The sequence below is a fragment of the Pleurodeles waltl genome, chromosome 6, assembly GCF_031143425.1.
Source record: "Pleurodeles waltl isolate 20211129_DDA chromosome 6, aPleWal1.hap1.20221129, whole genome shotgun sequence".
NCBI lineage: Eukaryota > Metazoa > Chordata > Amphibia > Caudata > Salamandridae > Pleurodeles > Pleurodeles waltl.
In genome coordinates this window covers 1060187180-1060203097 of record NC_090445.1, presented here as the reverse complement: position 1 = coordinate 1060203097, position 15918 = coordinate 1060187180, and the positions used below count along the sequence as shown (strand labels likewise).

Genomic DNA, 15918 nt, shown 5'->3' with positions numbered 1-15918 from the left:
GCCGCCACCAAACCCTCCGGGGGCCTCCGGTCTTCCGGCTTCAGCCCTCGGCCACTCCCACCACTCAAGGCCCCGGCTTCGGTCGACCACTAGGCCTCTTTCTGTCCGGAGGACCGCCTGGACACGTCCGCGCCGCCGCGATCTTGCTCTGTACCCTCACTAGCGTTCAGAGGGACGCGTCGCCATGCCTCTGCATTTGCAAATTCCTCCGAGGGCGCTGAACAGGATTATTTTGTGGGTCCGGGACGGAACCTGCGTTTCAGGCACCCGTCGCGGTCGCCATCTTGGCCACACCCCCTGTGACTCTGCTTCTGTTAGTTTGGCTTCGGCCTCAGACAGTGGAGCTCTAAGCCTGGCCAGGCAATGCACCCTGTTAGCCCCTTGCTCTCCTTCTGTTGGTACCTCGCCTATTCTTATTTTCTTTGGGGCAGCTACGGTCTGCAGGGGGGTGGGCATGCTTGGGGGGGGATGGATATACTTGTGTATATTAGTTTGGTGCCTGTCTTACCCTGGTGTTATCTAGGACCTCTCTTGTGGGGCTGTGCTACCTTGCAGTAGGTTGCTGACTATTTTATTGCCTCCAACTGTATAACTACTGTGTTGCATGATTAGGAATATCCTGTTTCTGCACGGCAACTGTCAGCACAGTTTACTGTTTATGGCTTTCTTTGTCTTTATGTTTTTTTAAGGACTTATTTTACTGTAAAATACCAATAAAAATACTCAGTAAAAAAAAAAAAAATAGTATGAAGGTGGGGTAGAGAGTTCCACCCAGCCACCCGAGATTTCTTTATAATGAATTAGAGGTCTTCAAAGCAGTGGCAACAGAGAAACTCTTGCAGTATCCATCACCATCATCCCTTGTCAGGTTCAGTATCTCAAACCTGAAGACTCTGCCTAAGGCAGTCAGAATAGGATGTGTAGACAGTGCTTTGAAGCTTAGAGCTGATGATCTGCACAGGAAGGGCATTGAAGGTGTCCTTGCATGAAGAAGATGCTATTCAGTAGAAGGGAACGAAAGACATCCACTGCTGCATCAGGGAAAGACCTACACCACTCTGCGAGGGTCAGGCCAAGGGATCCCAAAGCAACCCTCTACTGGGAGTGAAAATTTGTGCCCTTGTGCACAGAGGGTACTGATGAAATTGTGACTTACAAGTCCAATGTAAAACTAAAACGCTAAAGATCGCCATGAGACTAAAGAAGATTGGACTGAAGTCCATGTTTCCAATAAAGGAAACCAGAGTGCTGGAGGAGAAACAGGTCAACAAAGAGGCTTGGACAAAGCACCAAGTTCTCACCAAGACCACAAGGGGCAAACATCCAGCTTGTGGTGGGTTTTGCGCATAGGCCCAAAAACGAAAACAAGGTGTAATATCCATGGAGGTGTGAGCAGTGCAACTCTACTATAGGCTTCCTGAACTGGTACTGGTGCTGCCTCCGCTTAACTGGCACTGGCTCTGTTGTCATTGATCATACACAGAACAGCAGAATTGGGACAGGATCAGGGTTCCTCATACTCCTTGGGCTGTGCAGAGCTCAACAAATTGATCCAAATGGCCCTACTGATGAATGTAGGCAATGCCTGCATCAGTGACAATAAGGATTATGTTACAGAATTTGTAAGCATGAATTCATCGCATGTAGTGTGTAGATTCACATAGTGTGCATACACCTGCCATCTAGTGTTGGGCTTGGACATTTACAACTGTGTTTTCTTTGAAGAAATCTTTTGAGTTAAAAAACCGAGTCACGACTCATCATTGAATTAATGCAAATTGTCATCAGCTCCACCTTTTTCTTTTCGGGCTTCGGGTGCAGGTGTAGTAGAGCTAGAAATTACGTATATTGATGGCCATGCAATATGAATGCACTATGTGCAATTGATATGCAACAACCAATAACTTCTGGGGTGGTGGGTGGGGGCATAAGAATCTACAGCACTACATGTGATGAACGGATGCTTACAAGGTAACAACCCATTTGTAGCATGTGTGGCTGTAGATACACATGCTGTGCATAGACTGTTAAGCAGTTCTAGGCAGATTTAGAGGACTTTTGAGAATGTTCAGATGCCTTCAGATAGTAGGGAAGTGATTGTGGTATGGAGGAAGGGTTAATTTTTATCAACATGGAAGATATCTCTGAAACTTTTTCTGAGACATAGCTACATCTGAAAAAGCTTTTATCCCCATACCAGCTCCTAACACCAACACCCAGGGCATTGGAGGTAGATGCTAAAAGAGATGTGATATCGCACAGCACGATAAATAAAGTTAAAAAAAATACATTACTTTGAAAAGGGATTACTTTCACAAATGATGTACAATAGAAATTTCAGGATGGTGGCCTGCAGGGGGCTGGATTTTAGAGTGCATTTACCTTCTTGGCTGGAGTTTGGCTGCTGTTCACAGCAGCTTTAAATTACCATGGAACCCCTCTTGATAAACAGGAATGGTTACATGTTGAGGAATATAAGTATCCTGCCACAAAATTATTATGGAGTTGGCAAGCAGCCCACAGGCAAGTGAGATAACTCAGCAAAAGATTCAACAGACAAAAAAGATATTCATAACAGGTCAGATGACCAAGCAGCCTTCAGCATTACTAGCCTATATCCCGACAATAACAAAGTAAAGCTTAGAGCACCAATTTGAACAAACTCAATGGCAATAATACGACTGAGGGTAGTCCTGGTAACAAAGATAAGTAGCAAATCCAGAATAGAGAACATACGTACCACATAGAGGAAACATTAGAAGTAGAAAAGAGGTAAAGCACGCAATATCAGATATGAACTTGAGGCCATTAGTAGCAAACACAGGAGAAACAATGGTTTTAAATGTCAACAATACTATTGCCCGTAGAAATCCTTTGAAAATTCTACCTACTCCTGCCTTATATCAACAAAGAGGTGGGATGGCGAAGAGTCTCATAAAATTTGCTGAAAGTCCGAAGAACAACACTGAAATGAGAGATGTGACGAAGGGGAAGCATGGTGCCAGAGAGAGTGGAACAGAGAGTGAAGAGAGGTGGACACATGTCTAATAATAACTTGGCAGAAATGATGATCTGGTTAAGAACCCAACTCTCTAGTAAGAGACTGAGAATTGTGTGTTGTTTTAAACAACAATTTCAAAATGCAGAGGGAAGACATCTCCCACAAAGAGAAGTCAGAAATCCACTAAAAAAGACACCATATTGCTTCTCTGCTTATCACCTCTTTCTAGTTTATAGATAGCATGCTCTAGATTAGATTAGGGATCTGGCAATGGGTTGCACCTGCTTCATCATGTCCAGACAAATGTCTTCACTACACTGGCACCCAGGTATAATAAATGTATTCAAAATTCCCACCAATGCCTCCAAACCCTGTCCCACTTCCAGTATGTTTTGATGCCTATTTACGCACACTCTTTAAAACTGGAGTGGGTGGAAGTCACTGAGTTACACGAAAGCTCCGCAAGACTCTGCAAACAGACGGAATTAGGCATGCTGTGCCACTCGTGCTGACTGTTAGAGCTGGGAGTTCACGCTGATTTTGTCAGTGAGGAGCGAACGCCACCACATGGCGTGCCAGAGAGCGCTGCTTCTCGGGTTGATTTTGCGGCCGCTCAGGTAGATTTTCTTCTTGAGAGGCAGCTTTTGGTGACATTTCGCCTGGTGTCGTCCTAGTGATTGAAAATCATGCTAGGGAACGCCAAATCTCACTCATCAACGTACTATTGCCGAGCCATGCATGAGAAAAAACTCCCTCATCAGACAGTTGGTGAATTTGGCCTGAACACCGCGTTATGCCAAAACATGGCCAGGGGAGCGGAATTTATCATCCATCCTTAATTTATAACCGGTTTACATGCTGAATATGTAAGGTTTTCTATAATGCCTTAATCATACATAATATAAATAGGTTTTCGTTTCCTGATGCACCAATGACTATGGTGGGTTTAGTGGAAATATAAGAAAGTGCAACAAACACGTCAAGCAGAAAAAACTGCTTTTTGATAACATCTGCAATAACTGTGAGCGCTACAAAGCATTGTAACCATTTTTTGGTCTTGACCTAAACACCCAAAGCAGCAGTTGCTAAATTACTGTTAACCTCTGGTCTAATGCTAAATGTCCCGAAAATGTAGATACGCCAAATCTTTTGTTAAAAGAGCCATACAATAGTTTTCACAACCCATAAAGTCAATCCAGTGTCTGCAACTTTTATTACACAGAAAACAAGGGAGTAAAAAGTGACATAAAAGTATAGTAAAAAAAAATCTACAAATGGGAGCCGCATTTATTTTCTTACTTGGTTAAAGTCAGGGTCAGTTTCACCTTCTGGTGGCACATCCTCTCTTTCTTCTTCTGCTTCTGAACTGCTCACATTTAATTCAGGGGCTGCTTCTTTCATCACCTGTAATAATACACAATGTAAAACCAGTGTGGTTCGCCTACAAGTGTGCATCTGCCTACATAGTGATAGATGACATATAAGTTTTAATTGTTTGTAACTGAACACACTGCAACTCCCTATGATGGGCAATCCTTTTTACCACAATGACTACAAAAAGCCATATTCACAGAGAGCCTCAATCACTGTTATACCAAAGAAATCAGACCCAATAAAATGGCTACAATTACCAAACTCAAACTTTAACAAGCACTGGAAAATCTAATAGGTCTATCTGATACGGCTATAGGCTTTTAAATAGGAAAAAAGGCGCTATGATACAAATGTGCACCATGATGCCCGAGGCAGATGCTTCATTCTGCATGTGATGATGTACCCATGTGACTGTGTGAAGGAGGACATATGACATATGTGCCATTTATCATTACAAATTGGCAGACCCAGCTCAGTGCATAAAAAGCGGTCTGTAAATTAGACAAAATAAGTAGGTGTTACTTTCCTGTAATGTTAATTCCCCTCCATGGGAATGCCCATATACAGGGTTTTGGAGCACTTTTTACAAAAAATATATGACATACTTTCCAAATTTGAAAAGCCACTTTTTAATACAACAAAACACAGCTTTTGGCAGCTTAACATATGCTTCATGAAAATGTGATTAATTCTCATAAAAAAATGAAAATGTAAGCACAGAGAACGTCATTTTTTAAAAATGTAAGCGACAAGAAAGCTTTACCACAAAACTTTAAAAAAAGGAAATGAGAGAAAAGAAGAACAATGTAGTCAAATAGGCTGCAGCTGGCATGATCGTTTTAAGGAAAAGCACTTATTCAGTATCACATCATGCCTCACCACTGAGCCATTCCTCATTTAGTGGAAATCAAGAATCCTGATAGGGAAACAATATATTTATTTTTCTAATTTCTGCGAAGGAGGGAGGTCTGCTTATGACTATAATGACGGTTTCCCTGGAGAAGAACAAGGATTAAGGGTAAGTAACTTTTATTTCACCTCCACAGGATCTTAATTTATAGTCATAAGTACTGAACAGAATAGCAATCTCATCTCTATAATACATGAAGAACAAGACAAAGACGTACCTGGAGAGAGGTTCCAAAAGGAAGTTTGATATGTTATGTTATAATTGCTTATATAGCGCTTAAACTTCCCGGGGGCCTCGTAGCGCTTATACTGCAACGCAGAATCGCCATTGTCCATAACCGCATAAGAAATCACACTCTAAATAACCAGGTTTTTAGGGCCTTTCTGAAGGAAATCTCTTGAGAACTTAATCTAATATTATGAGGAAGACTATTCCAGGGTATAGCACCTTGATAGGACAGGGACCTTCCTCCCCATCTTGCTCTTTTCGCTGTTGGAACTGTGGCTAGCATGGCTGATATCAGTAATGCATTTACCTTGGAATCAGAACCAAGACAAAAATATCTTGCAAAGGTTTGACAAATCTCCATATTGACGCTTCAAAAATTGCTGACATGGAAATTTTCTTTAGCAGCAATAGCCACTTTACTGACTGTAATGTGGAGGGTGGGGGCCTATCGGTCAAAGTTTTGGTAACATTAAAATAACACAAAATAAGTGATCTAAATATAGATCAATGGAACTTCAAATGCTTCATAACATGCACAGAAAGAGCTCTGTGCTAAAGAGCAGTGTTAGACTTGGCATCTTTTGGCGTGTTTCTCCTGTCTTTTTGCCTTATTATCTCCTTTTTTATGGTATGCTGTACTCTGTTTTTGCTGGTTTATTGTCTCTGCACACTTTATCACTGCTCATTAGTACTAAAGTGCAAGTGCTCCCTAAGTAAATTACATTGGTGATTGATTTATCAACGATTAGCATATTTGATTTACTTTTAAGTCCCTAGTAAAGTGCACTAGAGGTGCCCAGTGCTTGTAAATCAAATGCTACTACTGGGCCTGCAGCACGGATTGTGTCACCCACATGAGTAGCCTGTAAACATGGGCCAGACCTGCCACTGCAGTGTCTGTAGTTTTAAGCTGCCAATTCAACCTGGCAAGTGTGCACACTTGCCAGGCCCAAACCGTCTTTTTTTGTACATGTAAGGCACCCTAAAGGTAGGCCCTAGGTAGGCCCGTGGGTAGGGTGCAGTGTATGCAAAAGGAGGGACATGTACTGATGTGTTTTTCATGTCCTAAAAGTGAAATACTGCCAAATTAGATTTTTACTGTTGCAAGGCCTATCTCTCTCATAGGTTAACAAGGGGACTGTCTTTAAATATCCTTAACGTGCAGTTTCCCTTTGAGAGCAGATAGAAATTTGGAGTTTGGGGTCTCCGAACTCACAATTTAAAAATACATCTTTTGGTAAAGTTTATTTTTAGATTGTCAGTTTGAAAATTCCACTTTAAGAAAGTGAGCATTTTCTTGCTTAACTATTCTGTGCCTCTGCCTGCTTGTGTATTCCAAGTCTGGCTCAGACTGACAGTTGGGCTGTTTGTGAAGCTCCACAAGACAGTGACACTGTCAACACCAGGACAGTGTGCGCTCTACGGGCAACATTATGCAAAATGACAAACCTTATGCAATGTAATAATTCATGCATTGTGTGTTGATATTGCATATTAACTTTTTGCATTGCAACTATTTATCTTGAAATGTCATTAATGCTGTTTGTAATGTATTGTTCATTTTCAAGCCTTTCCTGCAGCCTGGCTGGGTGTGGCATGTGGGCAGGGCTTGGGACTATTTAAGGAACCCAGCCCAGCTCCACATGCTCACTATTCAGAGGTCCCGGTGCAGAGCAGCAGCATTTTCCTGGGCTCCTGTTCCGGAGGCCTACTTGGACATTTCCTGGCCCTGTCCTCATTATCTTGCCGATCTTCAAGCAGGGCGGTAAGACAGAGGTCGGGGTATGGCCACGACTCCGTTTCTAGAAACATTAGAGTTTTTGGCTTTGTGATTTACAGTGTGCGCAATTTATTCTTGGCACTTAACCCTTGCAGTTCGGATCGGCACAGTGCGCGATCATTTCGAGGCATTTGAATCTTGATGGTTGAATCGGCAACAGTGTGCGCGATTCATTCTTGGCACTTAACCCTTGTAGTTCTGATCGGCAGAGTGCGCGCTCATTTTGAGGCATTTAAATCTTGATGGTTGAATCAGCAACAGTGTGCGCGATTCATTCTTGGCAATTAACCCTTGCAGTTCGGATCTGCAGAGTGCGCGATCATTTCGAGGCATTTGAATCTTGATGGTTGAATCGGCAACAGGGAGCACGATTCATTTTTGGCAATTAACCCTTGCAGTTCAGATCGGCAGAGTGCACGATCATTTTGAGGCATTTGAATCTTGATGGTTGAATCGGCAACAGTGTGCGCAATTCATTCTTGGCAATTAACCCTTGCAGTTCGGATCGGCAGAGCGTGCGATCATTCCAGGTACTTGAGTGTTGATGCGCAGTCTGGCAAAAAGGTGCGCAATAATTTCTGGGCAATTGAATCTTGAAACTTAGATCAAACAGTGTGAGATCTTTCTAGACAAAACAAGTTTAAGTCAGTTTGCCTATTCTACAGTATCATTCATGAATGCTATAGCAGTTAATTATTTGGGAACAAATGTACTCATTGGCTCTTGTTGTGATGTAATTGCTATTCTAAGGATTAACTTGAGAGAGTTCAATGTTCAGAGCATATGAGTATAAAAAGGTCATGTTATTGAAAAGTTCTTGATCTCTCATGTTATTTGAGTATAAAGAATTAAAACAAAGTTCATGAAGATTAATGTGAATGACCTTGCTATTGTGTTTTCAACTCTTGCTTTCACAGGTCTCCTTCCCCGCTGTTCCCAACCTAAACCCCATCCCCAGCTTGGCCATTCTTTAACTTTGTGCTATGATAGCTAGTAGAGTTTGGAGCTGCCAAGAGGTGGACATATTGGGAACAGACGCCAACCCAGAGGATCCGGTCTCGCTGACAGAATAGTGAGCCCAAAAATTTTAATCCTCCTGGCTTATGCTAGGTTTTCAATATGGCCACATTGGACGAGTTACTTAAGGTAATTATGCAGCTTCGATTGGATGTAGTCGAACCTAAAAACATAGCAGCCAATCTAGCAGAAAGGGTGGATCAGTTACATTCTCGCTGACAGAATAGTGAGCCCACAAATTGTAATCCTCCTGGCTTATGCTAGGTTTTCAATATGGCCACATTGGACGAGTTACTTAAGGTAATTACGCAGCTTCGATTGGATGTAGTTGAATCTAAAAACATAGCAGCCAATCTGGCAGAAAGGGTGGATCAGTTACAAGACAGAGTGGGAAAGGAGCAAAGTCCTCTGGGTGCGGGTTGGCTTAATCCTCCTCCTCAAAGTTCAGGAGGGAATCCTCCAACTAACATATCACTCACAGTTCCTACACCCATTCCTTTGGCTCCCCCAGAAAGGTTTTTAGGTGATCCTCAGAAGGTACAATCCTTTTTGCCTCAAGTAGAATTGCATTTCACCTGTAGACCAAACACCTTCCCTGATCCCCAATTCAGGGTGGCCTTCTTGATTTCTTATTTGACTGGTGACACGGCCACCTGGGCAATCCCTCTCTTGCGTCGAGATAATCTTTTGCTTTATAACTGGAGACTTTGTCCGAGAATTTGAAAGTGTTTTTGATCGAAGAATAGTTACTCTGTCCGCAGACCGAGAACTGTTAGAATTGCGACAAGGAAATAAGGATCTTGTCTCTTACTTGGCTAACTTTAATCGGCTGGTAGCAGAAACGGCCTGGCCTGAGGAAAAGAGATCAGCCCTGTTCTATCAAGGACTCAAAGATGAGTTAAAAGACATTCTTGCACAGATTGATCCTCTACCCATGGATTGTCAAAATCTGATAAATCTTGTTTTAAGATTAGACCATCGTCTTGCAGAACGACGGGGAACACGCAAAAAGACTGAGAAAAATTCCTGGAGTGTTCATGAGCATAGAGAATCACAAGTACATGGAGACAACAATCATGAACCAATGGAAATAGGAACCATCAGGCGGCCCTTAACGAAAGAAGAGAAAGATCTACGTAGAAAGAACAGACAATGTCTGTATTGTGGTTGAAATGGCCATTTCGCTAAAGAATGTCCAGCAAAACCAAACATTAAACAAACCCCTACCAAGAAGGTTGTAGCAAATGCACAGATCAATCAGGAAAATTAGAATACCCAAGGTGTAAGGAAGGGTTGCTCTTGGGTGTAACCGTGGACCCTTCACAAGATGCTAAAAAGGTTTTACTTGAGTCAAGACATTTAAAATTAGATCTAGAAGTACTGGTAAAACAAAAGCCTTATTTAAAGAAAGCCTTAGTAGATTCCGGGGCTACTGGTAATTTTATCGATGCATAATTGATTCAAACATGGGGGATCCCATGTAAGAAGAAGAAAACACCAGAAATAATACAAGCTGTAGATGGAAAACTCCTAGCTGGAGGTCCGGTGACTCTGCAGACCTTCCCCTTATCTGTGATCTGTGAAGGGGGAAATCAAGACACCAAACATGTGGAAAAATTATCTTTGATGTAATCCATGCTCCTCAGTATGGAATTATCCTAGGAATGCCGTGGTTAAGTTACCATAATCCTTTAATAAATTGGCAAGAAAGGAAAATCACGTTTTCTACACTTCTGTGTAAAGAAAAATGTCTCCAGACATAAAGGGGGTCATTCCAAGTCTGGCGGGCGGCGGAGGCCGCCCGCCAGACTTCCCCCCTCCGAAATACCGCTCCGCGGTCGAAAGACCGCGGAGGGTATTCTAAGTTTTTCCCTGGGCTGGCGGGCGGTCGCCAAAAGACCGCCCGCCAGCCCAGGGAAAAACTCCCTTCCCACGAGGATGCCGGCTCGTAATCGAGCCGGCGGAGTGGGAAGGTGCGACGGGTGCTGTTGCACCCGTCGCGTATTTCACTGTCTGCCAAGCAGACAGTGAAATACTTGTAGGCATGGGCACGGGCACTGCAGGGGCCCCCAGGGGCCCCGCGACCCCCCCTACCGCCATCCGGTTCCCGGCGGGCGGACCGCCGGGAACTGGATGGCGGTAGGGGGGGTCGGAATCCCCTCGGCGGCGCAGCTAGCTGCGCCGCCTTGGAGGATTCCAAAGGGCGGCGGTACACTGGCGGGAGACCGCCAGTGTTGCCGGTCTGACCGCGGCTTTACCGCCGCGGTCGGAATGCCCTTGGGAGCACCGCCGGCCTGTCGGCGGTGCTCCCGCGGTCCTCCAACCCGGCGGTCATTGACCGCCAGGGTTGGAATGACCCCCAAAGTGTCACAGATTCCCACAAATCCCTCATAGCCACAGCCGCTGAAAAAGATGTAACGCTGCCTTTGCAGTATTCATCCTTCCTTGATGTTGTTGAAGAAAACGAAGCAGGAACCTTGCCACCTCACAGACCCTATGACTGTCAAATTGATCTGACTCCTGGTGCTATACTCCCTAGTTGTCGTGTGTATGCCCTGTCTGAACACGAAAATCAATATCTAAGAAGCTATTTAGATCAATTTCTAGCTAATGGATTTATCCACCCTTCCAAGTCTCCTGCAGCATCTCCTCTTTTTTTTGTTCCCAAGGCTAATGGGGATTTTAGGACTTGTATAGACTATAGAGGATTAAATCAAATCACAGTAAAAAATAAATACCAATTACCCTTGATCCCTGTCCTGTTGGATCAAGTTTAAAAAAGCCAACATTTACACCAAGTTAGACCTAAGAGGGGCTTACCACCTAGTCAGGATGAGAGAAGGCAACGAGTGGAAAACCGCCTTTAAAACTAGATATGGTCTATTTGAATGCACAGTTATGCCCTTTGGACTTTGTAATGCTCCAGCAGCGTTTCAATTCTTTCTGAATGATGTCCTTAGAGAACATCTAGATCTATTTGCAGTAGTTTATAATGATGATATTCTAATCTATTCTGATAACAAAGTTGAACATGTACAACATGTCCAAAAGATTCTCACAGCCCTTCGGAAACATCATTTATATTGCAAATTGGGCAAATGTGAATTTCATGTTACCACGTTGAATTTATAGGTGTCATCCTTACCCCTCGAGGCATGGTCATGGCAGAAAGAAAAGTGCAAGCAGTATCTGACTGGCCAATCCCAAAAACTGTTCAAGATGTTCAGTGCTTCCATGAATTTGCCTTTTGCCAAATTTCTATCACAGATTCATAGACCACTTCTCACAGACAGTGGCACCAATCACCAAGTTACTACGAAAGAAAGAACCATTTGTATGGTCTCCGGAAGCTGACAAGGCTTTTTCAATCTTAAAAGAAGCCTTCTCCACCGCCCCAGTCTTGACTCACCCAGATACTGAACATTCATTCATAGTAGAAGCAGATGCTTCAGATGTGGCAATTGGTGCAGTGTTATCGCAACGCAACAAAGATACCTGTCAGTTACACCCTGTAGCTTACTTGTCTCAAAAACTAAACAAAGCGAAATAAAATTATGTCATTGCTGAAAAAGAACTTCTAGCAATCCGTGATGCCTTTAAAGAGTGGAGACGCTATTTGCTAGGCGCCAAGTACACTATTACAGTATACACAGATCATCGTAATCTCCAGTTCATGAGTTCAGCTAGACTTTTGACTCCTCGACAATTACGATGGATACTGTTTTTTGCCGAGTTTGTTTTTGTGGTAACCTTTCGTCCTGGCAAAGACAATCGCAAAGCGGACGCGTTGCCCAGACAAGACTCTACCATGTTACCCACAATCTAGCCCCCACGAGCTATCATTGCTCCGGACAAAATCCTTTGTATCCTTAAAACTGAAGATTTTTTTGAAAATATTCGTAATTCTTTCACCATCGAAAAATGGAAGAAATGGGCTCAAGCAGACACCAAAAGATCAATCAAACAAGGCCTACCTTTTCATGATGCATGTTTATTTGTTCCCACTACCAAGTTGCGCAAATTAGTGTTTCATTGCTTGCACGTTATACCTACGGCAGGTCATCCAGTTATTCCTAAGACACTTGAACTAATCCAATTATATTTTTGGAGGCCTACTTTGACAAAAGACGTCAAGCAAATGGTAACTAACTGTGAAGTTTGTGCTCGTACCAAGACAAGTCATTCAAAACCAAAAGGACTGTTACATCCTCTCCCAACTCAACTCCGACCTTGGGAACACATATCAATAGACTTTATTACAGGACTGCCCGTTGTTCAACATCACTCAGTAATCCTTGTAGTGGTAGATAGTCTCACAAAATATGCACATTTCATTGCTTGAAGGAAATTGCCTACCTCCAGTGAATTGGCAACAATACTTTTAAATCAAGTGGTCCGTTATCATGGATTACAAAAAGTAATTCTTTCCGATCAAGGATCACAATTTGCCTCTAACTTCTGGAAAACATGGTGCAAAACGCTGAAAGTTACATCTACATTATCTACCAGTCATCATCCTCAAACAGATGGCCAAACTGAGAGATTCAATCAAACATTGAAACAATATTTGCGTGCTTACGCTGAAAAAGTACTCCATTCTTGGCTATCAATGCTTTGGTTAGCTGAACTGGCCTACAATAACTCGTATCATACTTCTACTGGAGCCAGTTATCACCCAGATACTTTGCCAATCACAATTCCACAAGAAAGTTCACTTACACCAGCAGTGTCAGAAACAATCCAACAATTCCATCAAACCCAGAAACAAATCCAGCAACATCTAAACAAAGCAAAACAAAAGTATAAAAAACATTATGACAAAAAACATTGTGAGGGACCACAATATAAGCCAGGAGATAGAGTGTGGCTTTCCACACGCCACATTGATTGCAAGAAAAGACATATGTTTAATCCCAAATATATAGCTCCTTACACAGTTCTTTAACAGATCAATCCAGTAACCTACAAACTACCGTTACCAAAATCACTACGTATTCATCCAGTGTTTCCTACTTCTCTCCTAAAAAGAGCTTTCCAGAAAACTCACTCTCGACCAACTCCAGTACTGGTACAAGGAGAATTGGAATACAAAGTAAAACAGGTTCTGGATTCAAAATTTAGAGGTCGTACTCTCTGGTATCTAGTATCTTGGAAAGGGTACGGTCCAGAGAACGACTCATAGGTCTCAGCATCTGACGTTCATGCTCCACAACTAGTGTGGCGTTTTCACCACCTAAACCTAGACAAGCCAGGCCCTAGAGCGCGTTCGGGAGGGGGGAGTACTGTCAACACCAGGACAGTACGCGCTCTACGGGCAACATAATGCAAAATGACAAACCTTATGCAATGTAATAATTCATGCATTGTGTGTTGATATTGAATATTGACTTTTTGCATTGCAGGTATTTATCTTGAAATGTCATTAATGCTGTTTGTAATGTATTGTTCATTTTCAAGCCTTTCCTGCAGCCTGGCTGGGTGTGGCATGTGGGCGGGGCTTGGGTCTATTTAAGGAACCCATCCCAGCTCCACGTGCTCACCATTCAGAGGTCCCGGTGCAGGCAGCAGCATTTTCCTGGGCTCCTGTTCCAGAAGACTACTTGGACATTTCCTTGCCCTGTCCTCATATCTTGCTGATCTTAAAGCAGGGCGATAAGATGGAGGTCGGGGTGTGGCCCCTGACTCAGTTTCTAGAAACATTTGAGTTTTTGGCTTTGTGATTTACAGTGTGCACGATTTATTCTTGGCACTTAACCCTTCCAGTTCGGATCAGCAGAGTGCGCGATCATTTCGAGGCATTTGAATCTTGATGGTTGAATCGGCACCAGTGTGCGCGATTCATTCTTGGCAATTAACCCTTGCAGTTCAGAGCGCGCGATCATTCCAGGTACTTGAGTCTTGATGCGCAGTCTGGCAATAAGGTGCGCAATAATTTCTGAGCAATTGATTCTTGAAACTTAGATCAAACAGAGTGTGATCTTTCTAGACAAAACAAGTTTAAGTCAGTTTGCCTATTCTACAGTATCATTCATGAATCCTAAAGCAGTTCATTCTTTGGGAACGAATGTACTCATTGACTCTTGTTTTGATGTAATTGCTATTCTAAGGATTATCTTGAGAGAGTTCAACGTTCAGAGCATATGAGTATAAAAAGGTCACGTTATTGAAAAGTTCTTGATCTCTCGTGTTATTAGAGCATAAATAATTAAAACAAAGTTCATAAAGATTAATGTGAAGGACCTTGCTATTATGTTTTTAACTCTTGCGTCCACAGGTCTCCTTCCCCGCTGTTCCCAACCTAAACCCCATCTCCCGCTTGGCCATTCTTTAAATCTGTGCTATAATAGCTAGTAGAGTTTGGAGCTGCCAAGAGGTGGACATATTGGGAACAGGCGCAAACCCCGAGGATCCGGTCTCGCTGACAGACACAAAGGGAGCTGCGGTGTAGCCTGCATATACTGATGGGGCATCTGGGCTAGAGTGAAGGGAGGCGTGGTCACTTAAGTCTGAAAGGACTGTGCCTGCCCTCACAAAATGCAGTCTCAGACCTGCTGGTGTATGACTGGGGCCAAGCCTGGGCAAGGCAGGATCTTGTGAACAGAGCCTTTCCTTTGAAGTTTGCCTACTTCAAAGCCAGAAAGGGGTATAAGTAGTGGACTCAAAACCCCGACTTTTAGAACACGTCTGGATCAAGAGGAACCTCTATCAAGGAGAAGACCTTAAGAGCTGGAGGAGGAGTACTGCCCTTTTGCTGAGTGTGCTTTGCTGGGCTGGCCTGCAGTTGCTGCTTCTGCCTTAAAGAGGGCAAAGACTGGACTTTGCTGTGCATCCTGCTTGTGAAGTTTCTCCAAGGGCTTGGAGAACAGCTTGCCTCCTGTTGGAAGTCTCAGGGATATTAAAGACTTCAGCTTCATCTGCCTACAGCATTGTGTGTTTTGTGCTGCAACAGAAGAAAAATCACTGTGATGATGTCAACAACGCCGCTGACTGCACCGTGACCTGACATCGCCACACACAGAGCCGTGCCCCACGTGGCACTGCAACACTGGTCTCACCGCCACCTGATGCCGTCACTGAGACGCTGCTTGCACCGTGACCTTTGGGCCCCGCTCTCCGCATCGCCTTGCTCACGCCGCAGCCTTGGCATCCCTGACAATGACGCTCAACAATGACACCGGCGCTGCTGTCTGCACCGTGACCTTTGGATATTGCTCGTGAGGTACACAAAGCACCGTCCTGTCCCGCACTGCAGACCCGGTTCACCAACCCCAGCACCATCGACCTCAGTGTCATCAACAGACACCCCTGCCTGCACTGCGACCCCTGAGTGCCACACAGAGCCCACCCAGCTTTACACCGCAGCCCTGGTCTCACCAACGCTGCAGGATGCCATCATTGAGCCGCTGCCTGCACCGTGACCTGTGGGCACTGCACGTCACACCATCCCGCTTCGCACCGCAGCCCCGACGCCATCCACGCCAGCGCTCCTGACTTCGTCATCGGCCCGGAGTTCGATCTGTAACGTGTGAGACTACAAGGGCCAACTACCCCTGCACCGTCCTCCGGAACCGACGCCTGCAACGCCAACAACGTTGCACTCCGGATCTC

At 44.0% G+C, this 15918-nt stretch overlaps 1 protein-coding gene across 2 annotated transcripts in view; it reads right to left on the bottom strand.

Annotated features, from left to right (window-relative positions):
* Positions 1-15918, bottom strand: part of USP48 (ubiquitin specific peptidase 48) — a 774242-nt gene that overhangs the window by 151496 nt on the left and 606828 nt on the right. For both annotated transcript variants that reach the window (XM_069240019.1, XM_069240020.1), the window contains exon 22: positions 4301-4405. In XM_069240019.1, coding sequence (XP_069096120.1) covers positions 4301-4405 — 105 coding nt within the window. The remainder of the gene's footprint in view (positions 1-4300; positions 4406-15918) is intronic.